Source organism: Coregonus clupeaformis, chromosome 24 (assembly GCF_020615455.1).
Source record: "Coregonus clupeaformis isolate EN_2021a chromosome 24, ASM2061545v1, whole genome shotgun sequence".
In the NCBI taxonomy this organism is placed as follows: domain Eukaryota; kingdom Metazoa; phylum Chordata; class Actinopteri; order Salmoniformes; family Salmonidae; genus Coregonus; species Coregonus clupeaformis.
This window is the reverse complement of record NC_059215.1, coordinates 15803059-15817518: the sequence shown is the minus strand read 5'-3', so window position 1 is coordinate 15817518 and position 14460 is coordinate 15803059. Positions and strand designations below refer to the sequence as shown.

The 14460-nt window shown below is 57.9% G+C and overlaps 1 protein-coding gene across 1 annotated transcript in view; it reads right to left on the bottom strand.

The window, feature by feature from the left end:
* The window catches only part of ap4b1 (adaptor related protein complex 4 subunit beta 1), a 53810-nt gene extending 40052 nt beyond the window's left edge, over positions 1 to 13758 (bottom strand). Inside the window, exons 1-3 of the mRNA XM_045206809.1 lie at positions 13475 to 13758; positions 904 to 1043; positions 463 to 581 (exon numbers count right to left, since the gene is read on the bottom strand). Coding sequence (XP_045062744.1) covers positions 463 to 575 — 113 coding nt within the window. The 5' untranslated portion in view covers positions 576 to 581; positions 904 to 1043; positions 13475 to 13758. The remainder of the gene's footprint in view (positions 1 to 462; positions 582 to 903; positions 1044 to 13474) is intronic.
* Positions 13759 to 14460: the final 702 nt, after the last annotated feature.

The following is a 14460-nucleotide window of genomic DNA, read 5'->3' as shown; positions in this document are numbered from 1 at the left end:
GCGATCCACAAAGAATTCCAAAACAAATCCAATTGTGATAAACTCCCTTATCTACTGGGTGAAATACCACAGTGTGCCTTCACAGCTGCAAGATTTGTGACCTGTTGCCACAAGAAAAGGGCAACCAGTGAAGAACAAACACCATTGTAAATACAACCCATATTTATGTTGATTTATTTTCCCATTTGTACTTTAACTATTTGCATGTTGTTACAACACTGTATATAGACATAATATGACATTTGAAATGTCTTTATTCTTTTGGAACTTCTGAGTGTAATGTTTACTGATCATTTTATATTATTTATTTCACTTTTGTTTATTATCTACTTCACTTGCTTTGGCAATGTTAACATACGTTTCCCATGAAAATAAAGCCCTTAAATGTAATTGAAATTGAATTGAGAGAGGGACAGACAAGTTAGTGCATGTGTGTGTTTGTGGTCAGTTGTAATTGTGTACCTGATGACCCTGTGTATGGTGTTTCTGTAGCGTAGGTGGTCAGTCTGGACGTTCGGGTTGGACAGAGCTCTCCTCAGCTCCCTCACGGTCTGCTCACCGCCCAGGTAAGGCATAGTAGCCTGGACAACACAATACGGTACCGGTATTAGCTACAGAACAGATGAGTTCAGCAGACTGTCTGAGACGCTACTGATGTTACAAATATACAACTGCCACACACAGACAGACAGAACTAACTAACAAACCCCCCCCCATGTCTTTGTCCTGGTTTCGGAGCCAAAGAGCCACAGCTTTAACGGTTTAACGTTACAGCAAGCCGACGTGGTTAGCTACAGTAACGTTAGCTAGCTAGCGTTAGCTACCCAACATTGCCATCCTTTTCAGATATTAACGCTGCTTACGTTACATTGTGTTCGGATATTGTGACCTAACATCACTTACCGTTTAGTGGTCACTTGTGGATTCTTTCATGACATTTCTTTTTCCGTTCAAATCGCTAGTTTGTTGACATCCGTGTAACACTTCCACTAGTATTCCGCCAGCAGCACAAATGACGTCACGTGGTATGGGAATGAGGAAACCTTCAAAATACAAGCCCGCATTTCAAAACATGAGGAAACCTTCAAAATACAAGCCCGCATTTCAAAACATGAGGAAACCTTCAAAATACAAACCCGCATTTCAAAACATGAGGAAACCTTCAAAATACAAACCCGCATTTCAAAACATGAGGAAACCTTCAAAATACAAACCCGCATTTCAAAACATGAGGAAACCTTCAAAATACAAACCCGCATTTCAAAACATGAGGAAACCTTCAAAATACAAGCCCGCATTTCAAAACATTGCAACGTGGATAACTCATTCAAAAGCTATTGATTTTATTTTATTTTATCAATGGCCACTTTTATTGTGACAACAAGAAAAGGCAAAAAGTAAATTTATGAAAACAAACACCTCCTCACCTTGAGAACACACACCACATATCAATAGTGTAGCAGCTTCCTCTCACAGGCACGTTGGTGAGGACAACACTATTCTGGTTAGCACTTGTCACTAGTATGTACAGTGGCCCTCCAGATCTAGAGTACTGATCATGTATAAATGCTTTTATGGATGTTTTGATTTTGTGATTCTGTTTTTACTGTTTTTGTTTGCACAAGCTGTATTGAAACAAATTCCAATCAACTCTGTTGATAGGGCAATCACAAGAGTTACACATGTCAGTTGGTGTGAATAAAATGTATTATTTCATGTCTGTTTCAAATCAAATCAAATCATACCAGGCGGTGATGCAGCCAGTCAAATCAAATCATACCAGGCGGTGATGCAGCCAGTCAAATCAAATCATACCAGGCGGTTCCCATGTTTAGTATCTATTCATCACTTTATCCTTTAGTGAAAATTGCAGTAAATGCTACTTTATTTTGGCTCTGATGGGATCAACCCATACATTTGTAAGAATACAGTTATAACTGAAATGATGCTCCTCTGACTCAACAAGTAATGATGATTTTGTTTGTATAACTTTGCTACCCAGATGTCCTATTAATATTCCATACCATCTTGCAAGGCAGACAGACTGCATTGACTGTCCATACCAAACTGTCTCAACTAGGTAGAGGAAACGTCTCAAACCAGTTGAGTGCAAATGAAAAAGCAACATTTATCTACTGATTCACTGGCACTTCAATGCCCTTAAGAGGCAGGGTCAGTCAGTCAGTGGGGACAGAGGCAGGGTCAGTCAGTCAGTGGGGACAGAGGCAGGGTCAGTCAGTGGGGACAGAGGCAGGGTCAGTCAGTGGGGACAGAGGCAGGGTCAGTCAGTCAGTGGGGACAGAGGCAGGGTCAGTCAGTGGGGACAGAGGCAGGGACAGGGTCAGTCAGTGGGGACAGAGGCAGGGTCAGTCAGTGGGGACAGAGGCAGGGTCAGTCAGTGGGGACAGAGGCAGGGTCAGTCAGTGGGGACAGAGGCAGGGTCAGTCAGTGGGGACAGAGGCAGGGTCAGTCAGTCAGTGGGGACAGAGGCAGGGTCAGTCAGTGGGGACAGAGGCAGGGTCAGTCAGTCAGTGGGGACAGAGGCAGGGTCAGTCAGTGGGGACAGAGGCAGGGTCAGTCAGTCAGTGGGGACAGAGGCAGGGTCAGTCAGTGGGGACAGAGGCAGGGTCAGTCAGTGGGGACAGAGGCAGGGTCAGTCAGTGGGGACAGAGGCAGGGTCAGTCAGTCAGTGGGGACAGAGGCAGGGTCAGTCAGTGGGGACAGAGGCAGGGTCAATCAGTGGGGACAGGGACAGGGTCAGTCAGTGGGGACAGAGGCAGGGTCAGTCAGTGGGGACAGAGGCAGGGTCAGTCAGTGGGGACAGAGGCAGGGTCAGTCAGTCAGTGGGGACAGAGGCAGGGTCAGTCAGTGGGGACAGGGACAGAGGCAGGGTCAGTCAGTGGGGACAGAGGCAGGGTCAGTCAGTGGGGACAGAGGCAGGGTCAGTCAGTCAGTGGGGACAGAGGCAGGGTCAGTCAGTGGGGACAGGGACAGGGTCAGTCAGTGGGGACAGAGGCAGGGTCAGTCAGTGGGGACAGGGACAGGGTCAGTCAGTGGGGACAGAGGCAGGGTCAGTCAGTGGGGACAGAGGCAGGGTCAGTCAGTCAGTGGGGACAGAGGCAGGGTCAGTCAGTCAGTGGGGACAGGGACAGGGACAGGGTCAGTCAGTCAGTGGGGACAGAGGCAGGGTCAGTCAGTGGGGACAGAGGCAGGGTCAGTCAGTGGGGACAGAGGCAGGGTCAGTCAGTGGGGACAGGGACAGAGGCAGGGTCAGTCAGTCAGTGGGGACAGAGGCAGGGTCAGTCAGTCAGTGGGGACAGAGGCAGGGTCAGTCAGTCAGTGGGGACAGGGACAGGGTCAGTCAGTGGGGACAGGGACAGAGGCAGGGTCAGTCAGTCAGTGGGGACAGAGGCAGGGTCAGTCAGTGGGGACAGAGGCAGGGTCAGTCAGTGGGGACAGAGGCAGGGTCAGTCAGTGGGGACAGAGGCAGGGTCAGTCAGTGGGGACAGAGGCAGGGTCAGTCAGTCAGTGGGGACAGAGGCAGGGTCAGTCAGTGGGGACAGAGGCAGGGTCAGTCAGTGGGGACAGGGACAGGGTCAGTCAGTGGGGACAGAGGCAGGGTCAGTCAGTGGGGACAGAGGCAGGGTCAGTCAGTCAGTGGGGACAGAGACAGGGTCAGTCAGTGGGGACAGGGACAGGGTCAGTCAGTGGGGACAGAGGCAGGGTCAGTCAGTGGGGACAGAGGCAGGGTCAGTCAGTGGGGACAGAGGCAGGGTCAGTCAGTGGGGACAGAGGCAGGGTCAGTCAGTCAGTGGGGACAGAGGCAGGGTCAGTCAGTGGGGACAGAGGCAGGGTCAGTCAGTGGGGACAGGGACAGGGTCAGTCAGTGGGGACAGAGGCAGGGTCAGTCAGTCAGTGGGGACAGGGGCAGGGTCAGTCAGTGGGACAGAGGCAGGGTCAGTCAGTCAGTGGGGACAGGGGCAGGGTCAGTCAGTGGGGACAGAGGCAGGGTCAGTCAGTCAGTGGGGACAGGGGCAGGGTCAGTCAGTGGGGACAGAGGCAGGGTCAGTCAGTGGGGACAGAGACAGGGTCAGTCAGTCAGTGGGGACAGAGGCAGGGTCAGTCAGTGGGGACAGAGGCAGGGTCAGTCAGTGGGGACAGAGACAGGGTCAGTCAGTCAGTGGGGACAGAGGCAGGGTCAGTCAGTCAGTGGGGACAGAGGCAGGGTCAGTCAGTGGGGACAGAGGCAGGGTCAGTCAGTGGGGACAGAGGCAGGGTCAGTCAGTGGGGACAGGGACAGGGTCAGTCAGTGGGGACAGAGGCAGGGTCAGTCAGTGGGGACAGAGACAGGGTCAGTCAGTCAGTGGGGACAGGGACAGGGTCAGTCAGTGGGGACAGAGGCAGGGTCAGTCAGTGGGGACAGAGGCAGGGTCAGTCAGTGGGGACAGAGGCAGGGTCAGTCAGTGGGGACAGAGGCAGGGTCAGTCAGTGGGGACAGAGGCAGGGTCAGTCAGTGGGGACAGAGGCAGGGTCAGTCAGTGGGGACAGAGGCAGGGTCAGTCAGTGGGGACAGAGGCAGGGTCAGTCAGTGGGGACAGAGGCAGGGTCAGTCAGTGGGGACAGAGGCAGGGTCAGTCAGTCAGTGGGGACAGAGGCAGGGTCAGTCAGTGGGGACAGGGGCAGGGTCAGTCAGTGGGGACAGAGGCAGGGTCAGTCAGTCAGTGGGGACAGAGGCAGGGTCAGTCAGTGGGGACAGAGGCAGGGTCAGTCAGTCAGTGGGGACAGAGGCAGGGTCAGTCAGTGGGGACAGAGGCAGGGTCAGTCAGTCAGTGGGGACAGAGGCAGGGTCAGTCAGTGGGGACAGAGGCAGGGTCAGTCAGTCAGTGGGGACAGAGGCAGGGTCAGTCAGTGGGGACAGAGGCAGGGTCAGTCAGTGGGGACAGAGGCAGGGTCAGTCAGTCAGTGGGGACAGAGACAGGGTCAGTCAGTGGGGACAGGGGCAGGGTCAGTCAGTGGGGACAGAGGCAGGGTCAGTCAGTGGGGACAGAGGCAGGGTCAGTCAGTGGGGACAGAGGCAGGGTCAGTCAGTGGGGACAGAGGCAGGGTCAGTCAGTGGGGACAGGGACAGGGTCAGTCAGTGGGGACAGAGGCAGGGTCAGTCAGTGGGGACAGAGGCAGGGTCAGTCAGTGGGGACAGAGACAGGGTCAGTCAGTCAGTGGGGACAGAGACAGGGTCAGTCAGTGGGGACAGGGTCAGTCAGTCAGTGGGGACAGAGGCAGGGTCAGTCAGTGGGGACAGAGGCAGGGTCAGTCAGTCAGTGGGGACAGAGACAGGGTCAGTCAGTGGGGACAGGGACAGGGTCAGTCAGTGGGGACAGAGGCAGGGTCAGTCAGTGGGGACAGGGGCAGGGTCAGTCAGTGGGGACAGAGGCAGGGTCAGTCAGTGGGGACAGAGGCAGGGTCAGTCAGTCAGTGGGGACAGAGGCAGGGTCAGTCAGTGGGGACAGAGGCAGGGTCAGTCAGTGGGGACAGAGACAGGGTCAGTCAGTGGGGACAGAGGCAGGGTCAGTCAGTAGGGGACAGAGGCAGGGTCAGTCAGTGGGGACAGAGGCAGGGTCAGTCAGTGGGGACAGAGGCAGGGTCAGTCAGTCAGTGGGGACAGAGGCAGGGTCAGTCAGTGGGGACAGAGGCAGGGTCAGTCAGTGGGGACAGAGGCAGGGTCAGTCAGTCAGTGGGGACAGAGGCAGGGTCAGTCAGTCAGTGGGGACAGAGGCAGGGTCAGTCAGTGGGGACAGAGACAGGGTCAGTCAGTGGGGACAGGGTCAGTCAGTCAGTGGGGACAGAGACAGGGTCAGTCAGTGGGGACAGGGTCAGTCAGTCAGTGGGGACAGAGGCAGGGTCAGTCAGTGGGGACAGGGGCAGGGTCAGTCAGTCAGTGGGGACAGAGGCAGGGTCAGTCAGTCAGTGGGGACAGAGGCAGGGTCAGTCAGTGGGGACAGAGGCAGGGTCAGTCAGTGGGGACAGAGGCAGGGTCAGGTCAGTCAGTGGGGACAGAGGCAGGGTCAGTCAGTGGGGACAGAGGCAGGGTCAGTCAGTGGGGACAGAGGCAGGGTCAGTCAGTGGGGACAGAGGCAGGGTCAGTCAGTCAGTGGGGACAGGGGCAGGGTCAGTCAGTGGGGACAGAGGCAGGGTCAGTCAGTGGGGACAGGGGCAGGGTCAGTCAGTGGGGACAGAGGCAGGGTCAGTCAGTGGGGACAGAGGCAGGGTCAGTCAGTGGGGACAGAGGCAGGGTCAGTCAGTGAGTGGGGACAGAGGCAGGGTCAGTCAGTGGGGACAGAGGCAGGGTCAGTCAGTGGGGACAGAGGCAGGGTCAGTCAGTCTGGGGACAGGGACAGGGTCAGTCAGTGGGGACAGAGGCAGGGTCAGTCAGTGGGGACAGAGGCAGGGTCAGTCAGTCTGGGGACAGAGGCAGGGTCAGTCAGTGGGGACAGAGGCAGGGTCAGTCAGTGGGGACAGAGGCAGGGTCAGTCAGTGGGGACAGAGGCAGGGTCAGTCAGTCAGTGGGGACAGAGGCAGGGTCAGTCAGTGGGGACAGAGGCAGGGTCAGTCAGTGGGGACAGAGGCAGGGTCAGTCAGTGGGGACAGGGACAGGGTCAGTCAGTCAGTGGGGACAGGGACAGGGTCAGTCAGTGGGGACAGAGGCAGGGTCAGTCAGTGGGGACAGAGGCAGGGTCAGTCAGTCAGTGGGGACAGAGGCAGGGTCAGTCAGTGGGGACAGAGGCAGGGTCAGTCAGTGGGGACAGAGGCAGGGTCAGTCAGTCATGGGGACAGAGACAGGGTCAGTCAGTGGGGACAGAGACAGGGTCAGTCAGTCAGTGGGGACAGAGGCAGGGTCAGTCAGTCAGTGGGGACAGAGGCAGGGTCAGTCAGTCGGGGACAGAGACAGGGTCAGTCAGTCAGTGGGGACAGAGGCAGGGTCAGTCGAGTGGGGACAGAGGCAGGGTCAGTCAGTGGGGACAGAGGCAGGGTCAGTCAGTGGGGACAGAGACAGGGTCAGTCAGTGGGGACAGAGGCAGGGTCAGTCAGTGGGGACAGAGACAGGGTCAGTCAGTGGGGACAGAGGCAGGGTCAGTCAGTGGGGACAGAGGCAGGGTCAGTCAGTGGGGACAGAGGCAGGGTCAGTCAGTGGGGACAGAGGCAGGGTCAGTCAGTCAGTGGGGACAGGGGCAGGGTCAGTCAGTGGGGACAGAGGCAGGGTCAGTCAGTGGGGACAGAGGCAGGGTCAGTCAGTGGGGACAGAGGCAGGGTCAGTCAGTCAGTGGGGACAGGGCAGGGTCAGTCAGTCAGTGGGGACAGAGGCAGGGTCAGTCAGTGGGGACAGAGGCAGGGTCAGTCAGTAGGGGGACAGAGGCAGGGTCAGTCAGTGGGGACAGAGCAGGGTCAGTCAGTGGGGACAGAGGCAGGGTCAGTCAGTGGGGACAGAGGCAGGGTCAGTCAGTGGGGACAGAGGCAGGGTCAGTCAGTGGGGACAGAGGCAGGGTCAGTCAGTCAGTGGGGACAGAGGCAGGGTCAGTCAGTCAGTGGGGACAGGGACAGGGTCAGTCAGTGGGGACAGGGACAGGGTCAGTCAGTGGGGACAGAGGCAGGGTCAGTCAGTGGGGACAGAGGCAGGGTCAGTCAGTGGGGACAGAGGCAGGGTCAGTCAGTGGGGACAGAGGCAGGGTCAGTCAGTCAGTGGGGACAGCAGGACAGGGTCAGTCAGTGGGGACAGAGGCAGGGTCAGTCAGTGGGGACAGAGGCAGGGTCAGTCAGTGGGGACAGAGGCAGGGTCAGTCAGTGGGGACAGAGGCAGGGTCAGTCAGTGGGGACAGAGGCAGGGTCAGTCAGTGGGGACAGGGACAGGGTCAGTCAGTGGGGACAGGGACAGGGTCAGTCAGTGGGGACAGAGGCAGGGTCAGTCAGTAGGGGGACAGAGGCAGGGTCAGGTCAGTCAGTGGGGACAGAGCAGGGTCAGTCAGTGGGGACAGAGGACAGGGTCAGTCAGTAGTGGGGACAGAGGCAGGGTCAGTCAGTGGGGACAGAGGCAGGGTCAGTCAGTGGGGACAGAGGCAGGGTCAGTCAGTGGGGACAGAGGCAGGGTCAGTCAGTCAGTGGGGACAGAGGCAGGGTCAGTCAGTCAGTGGGGACAGAGGCAGGATCAGTCAGTCAGTGGGGACAGAGGCAGGGTCAGTCAGTGGGGACAGAGGCAGGGTCAGTCAGTGGGGACAGAGGCAGGGTCAGTCAGTGGGGACAGAGGCAGGGTCAGTCAGTGGGGACAGAGGCAGGGTCAGTCAGTCAGTGGGGACAGAGGCAGGGTCAGTCAGTCAGTGGGGACAGAGGCAGGGTCAGTCAGTGGGGACAGAGGCAGGGTCAGTCAGTGGGGACAGAGGCAGGGTCAGTCAGTCAGTGGGGACAGAGGCAGGGTCAGTCAGTGGGGACAGAGGCAGGGTCAGTCAGTGGGGACAGAGGCAGGGTCAGTCAGTCAGTGGGGACAGAGGCAGGGTCAGTCAGTGGGGACAGAGGCAGGGTCAGTCAGTCAGTGGGGACAGAGGCAGGGTCAGTCAGTGGGGACAGAGGCAGGGTCAGGTCAGTCAGTGGGGACAGAGGCAGGGTCAGTCAGTGGGGACAGAGGCAGGGTCAGTCAGTGGGGACAGAGGCAGGGTCAGTCAGTGGGGACAGAGGCAGGGTCAGTCAGTCAGTGGGGACAGAGGCAGGGTCAGTCAGTGGGGACAGAGGCAGGGTCAGTCAGTGGGGACAGAGGCAGGGTCAGTCAGTGGGGACAGAGGCAGGGTCAGTCAGTGGGGACAGAGGCAGGGTCAGTCAGTCAGTGGGGACAGAGGCAGGGTCAGTCAGTCTGGGGACAGGGCAGGTCAGTCAGTCAGTGGGGACAGAGGCAGGGTCAGTCAGTGGGGACAGAGGCAGGGTCAGTCAGTGGGGACAGGGACAGGGTCAGTCAGTGGGGACAGGGACAGGGTCAGTCAGTGGGGACAGAGGCAGGGTCAGTCAGTGGGGACAGAGGCAGGGTCAGTCAGTGGGGACAGAGGCAGGGTCAGTCAGTGGGGACAGAGGCAGGGTCAGTCAGTGGGGACAGAGGCAGGGTCAGTCAGTGGGGACAGAGGCAGGGTCAGTCAGTGGGGACAGGGACAGGGTCAGTCAGTGGGGACAGAGGCAGGGTCAGTCAGTGGGGACAGAGGCAGGGTCAGTCAGTGGGGACAGAGGCAGGGTCAGTCAGTGGGGACAGAGGCAGGGTCAGTCAGTCAGTGGGGACAGAGGCAGGGTCAGTCAGTGGGGACAGAGGCAGGGTCAGTCAGTGGGGACAGAGGCAGGGTCAGTCAGTGGGGACAGAGGCAGGGTCAGTCAGTGGGGACAGAGGCAGGGTCAGTCAGTGGGGACAGAGGCAGGGTCAGTCAGTGGGGACAGAGGCAGGGTCAGTCAGTAGGGGGACAGAGACAGGGTCAGTCAGTGGGGACAGAGGCAGGGTCAGTCAGTCAGTGGGGACAGAGGCAGGAGTCAGTCAGTGGGGACAGAGGCAGGGTCAGTCAGTGGGGACAGGGACAGGGTCAGTCAGTCAGTGGGGACAGAGGCAGGGTCAGTCAGTGGGGACAGGGACAGGGTCAGTCAGTGGGGACAGAGGCAGGGTCAGTCAGTGGGGACAGAGGCAGGGTCAGTCAGTGGGGACAGGGACAGGGTCAGTCAGTGGGGACAGAGGCAGGGTCAGTCAGTGGGGCAGGACTCAGTCAGTGGGGACAGAGGCAGGGTCAGTCAGTGGGGACAGAGGCAGGGTCAGTCAGTCAGTGGGGACAGAGGCAGGGTCAGTCAGTGGGGACAGAGGCAGGGTCAGTCAGTCAGTGGGGACAGAGGCAGGGTCAGTCAGTCAGTGGGGACAGAGGCAGGGTCAGTCAGTGGGGACAGGGACAGGGTCAGTCAGTGGGGACAGAGGCAGGGTCAGTCAGTACAGGGGTCAGTCAGTCAGTGGGGACAGAGGCAGGGTCAGTCAGTCAGTGGGGACAGAGGCAGGGTCAGTCAGTTCCAGTGGGGACAGAGGCAGGGTCAGTCAGTGGGGACAGAGGCAGGGTCAGTCAGTGGGGACAGAGGCAGGGTCAGTCAGTGGGGACAGAGACAGGGTCAGTCAGTGGGGACAGAGGCAGGGTCGGTCAGTGGGACAGAGGCAGGGTCAGTCAGTGGGGACAGAGGCAGGGTCAGTCAGTGGGGACAGGGACAGGGTCAGTCAGTGGGGACAGAGGCAGGGTCAGTCAGTGGGGACAGAGACAGGGTCAGTCAGTCAGTGGGGACAGGGGCAGGGTCAGTCAGTGGGGACAGAGGCAGGGTCAGTCAGTGGGGACAGAGGCAGGGTCAGTCAGTGGGGACAGAGGCAGGGTCAGTCAGTCAGTGGGGACAGAGGCAGGGTCAGTCAGTCAGTGGGGACAGAGGCAGGGTCAGTCAGTCAGTGGGGACAGAGGCAGGGTCAGTCAGTGGGGACAGAGGCAGGGTCAGTCAGTGGGGACAGAGGCAGGGTCAGTCAGTGGGGACAGAGGCAGGGTCAGTCAGTGGGACAGAGGCAGGGTCAGTCAGTCAGTGGGGACAGAGGCAGGGTCAGTCAGTGGGGACAGAGGCAGGGTCAGTCAGTCGTGGGGACAGAGGCAGGACAGTCAGTGGGGACAGAGACAGGGTCAGTCAGTGGGGACAGAGGCAGGGTCAGTCAGTGGGGACAGGGGCAGGGTCAGTCAGTGGGGACAGAGGCAGGGTCAGTCAGTGGGGACAGAGGCAGGGTCAGTCAGTCAGTGGGGACAGAGGCAGGGTCAGTCAGTGGGGACAGAGGCAGGGTCAGTCAGTGGGGACAGAGGCAGGGTCAGTCAGTGGGGACAGAGGCAGGGTCAGTCAGTGGGGACAGAGGCAGGGTCAGTCAGTGGGGACAGAGGCAGGGTCAGTCAGTGGGGACAGAGGCAGGGTCAGTCAGTCAGTGGGGACAGGGACAGGGTCAGTCAGTGGGGACAGAGGCAGGGTCAGTCAGTCAGTGGGGACAGAGGCAGGGACAGGGTCAGTCAGTGGGGACAGAGGCAGGGTCAGTCAGTGGGGACAGAGGCAGGGACAGGGTCAGTCAGTGGGGACAGGGACAGGGTCAGTCAGTGGGGACAGGGACAGGGTCAGTCAGTCAGTGGGGACAGAGGCAGGGTCAGTCAGTGGGGACAGAGGCAGGGTCAGTCAGTGGGGACAGAGGCAGGGTCAGTCAGTGGGGACAGAGGCAGGTTCAGTCAGTCAGTGGGGACAGAGAGCAGGGTCAGTCAGTGGGGACAGAGGCAGGGTCAGTCAGTCAGTGGGGACAGGGACAGGGTCAGTCAGTGGGGACAGAGGCAGGGTCAGTCAGTCAGTGGGGACAGGGACAGGGTCAGTCAGTGGGGACAGAGGCAGGGTCAGTCAGTGGGGACAGAGGCAGGGTCAGTCAGTCAGTGGGGACAGAGGCAGGGTCAGTCAGTGGGGACAGAGGCAGGGTCAGTCAGTGGGGACAGAGGCAGGGTCAGTCAGTGGGGACAGGGACAGGGTCAGTCAGTGGGGACAGAGGCAGGGTCAGTCAGTGGGGACAGGGACAGGGTCAGTCAGTGGGGACAGAGGCAGGGTCAATCAGTGGGGACAGGGACAGGGTCAGTCAGTGGGGACAGAGGCAGGGTCAGTCAGTGGGGACAGAGGCAGGGTCAGTCAGTCAGTGGGGACAGAGGCAGGTCAGTCAGTGGGGACAGAGGCAGGCAGTCAGTGGGGACAGAGGCAGGGTCAGTCAGTGGGGACAGGGACAGGGTCAGTCAGTCAGTGGGGACAGGGACAGGGTCAGTCAGTGGGGGACAGAGGCAGGGTCAGTCAGTCAGTGGGGACAGACGCAGGGACAGGGTCAGTCAGTGGGGACAGAGGCAGGGTCAGTCAGTCAGTGGGGACAGAGGCAGGGACAGGGTCAGTCAGTGGGGACAGGGACAGGGTCAGTCAGTCAGTGGGGACAGAGGCAGGGTCAGTCAGTGGGGACAGAGGCAGGGTCAGTCAGTGGGGACAGGGACAGGGTCAGTCAGTGGGGACAGAGGCAGGGTCAGTCAGTGGGGACAGAGGCAGGGTCAGTCAGTGGGGACAGAGGCAGGGTCAGTCAGTGGGGACAGGGACAGGGTCAGTCAGTCAGTGGGGACAGAGGCAGGGTCAGTCAGTGGGGACAGAGGCAGGGTCAGTCAGTGGGGACAGGGACAGGGTCAGTCAGTGGGGACAGAGGCAGGGTCAGTCAGTGGGGACAGAGGCAGGGTCAGTCAGTGGGGACAGAGGCAGGGTCAGTCAGTCAGTGGGGACAGAGGCAGGGTCAGTCAGTGGGGACAGGGGCAGGGTCAGTCAGTGGGGACAGAGGCAGGGTCAGTCAGTGGGGACAGAGGCAGGGTCAGTCAGTGGGGACAGAGGCAGGGTCAGTCAGTGGGGACAGAGGCAGGGTCAGTCAGTGGGGACAGAGGCAGGGTCCAGTCAGTCAGTGGGGACAGGGACAGGGTCAGTCAGTGGGGACAGAGGCAGGGTCAAGTCAGTGGGGACAGGGACAGGGTCAGTCAGTGGGGACAGAGGCAGGGTCAGTCAGTGGGGACAGAGGCAGGGTCAGTCAGTGGGGACAGAGGCAGGGTCAGTCAGTGGGGACAGAGGCAGGGTCAGTCAGTGGGGACAGAGGCAGGGTCAATCAGTGGGGACAGAGGCAGGGTCAGTCAGTGGGGACAGGGACAGGGTCAGTCAGTGGGGACAGAGGCAGGGTCAGTCAGTCAGTGGGGACAGGGACAGGGTCAGTCAGTGGGGACAGAGGCAGGGTCAGTCAGTGGGGACAGAGGCAGGGTCAGTCAGTCAGTGGGGACAGAGGCAGGGTCAGTCAGTGGGGACAGAGGCAGGGTCAGTCAGTGGGGACAGAGGCAGGGTCAGTCAGTGGGGACAGAGGCAGGGTCAGTCAGTCAGTGGGGACAGGGACAGGGTCAGTCAGTGGGGACAGAGGCAGGGTCAGTCAAGTGGGGACAGAGGCAGGGTCAGTCAGTCAGTGGGGACAGAGGCAGGGTCAGTCAGTGGGGACAGAGGCAGGGTCAGTCAGTGGGGACAGAGGCAGGGTCAGTCAGTGGGGACAGAGGCAGGGTCAGTCAGTGGGGACAGGGACAGGGTGTGAGCACATGCAGCATCATTACTCTTGCGCTGTACATGCTTCAGTTTAATGGATTATGACAACATGTACTGTAGCTTCCACCAAAGTCTGATGAACAGTTGTCTTTTTTTATTTGATTAGTCTTCAACAACAACAAAAATGAAACAAAACCAAAAACACCTGTGTTTTGCTGTTTTAAGGACTACAGTTCTGACTGTGTTAAACAGATGTCATCCAACTGTCCCCTGAGGTGGTCAAATATAGTAAGCTAGAGCACAGTCCTCTTAGCCCTGAATAACTTACTTGCATACCACGTTCTTCATGTTTCCAGTGGTTGTTGGTTGTGTGGTGGTGCTTTGTGCTGCAGATTTCGCCTCGCCACTATTCCAAATCCACGACCCGCTCTAGCTCGCTCGGTCTGCTGGTGGACATGTACTAATGGGCTCCTGAGACCGGAACTAGCAAGATGTCAGCCCCCACGAATCGGCATATGTGACGGTGAGTAGATTATGTTGAAAACAGTGGTCGGACATCTTAGAGGCAGTCTCTAGTTCTTATGCCGCGTTCAAAACAACTGGAAACTCAAAAATAAATAAATACATATATATATTGAACAGTCATCCAACTCGGAATTCCAACTCTGGCCTCTCTAGAGCTCCGACCTGAAGATCACTGACGTCATGATTTGACCTCGTATTTTTCAGAGTTCCCAGTTGTCTTCAAGCAGCGTTAGTAGACGGTTGACTGACGTCACGAAAAAGGTGTGCAACGTTATGATTTGTGGACTGTCACACTGACTACGTTTATATGCACACTAATAATTAGATATTAAACTGATCATGGCAGAAGGCCGCGTGTGGCATTAGTCATGTAAACACTTTACTCTGCTTATCTTAATCGGTGTAAAGTCAAAATCCAAGTAAATTTATACAGATTAAAACGCCTGGTTTTCTGAGCAATCGTTCTAATTATTAGGACATGTAAACAGCTTAATCTGCATGTGCCAGCACCAAAGGCTCCCTCTGCGCGAATGAAGTAAGTTAGGAAAAACTTGTCTACCAAGTGGCGCAGCGGTCTAAGGCACTGCATCTCAGTGCTTGAGGCGTCACTACAGACCCCCTGGTTTGATTCCAGGCTGTATCACAACCGGCCGTGATTGGGAGTCCCATAGGGCGGCGCACAATTGGCCCAGCGTTGTCCGGGTTTGGTCCGGTGTAGGCCGTCATTGTAAATAAGAATTTGTTCTTAACTGACTTGCCTAGTTAAATAAAGGTTAAATAAAGGTTAAA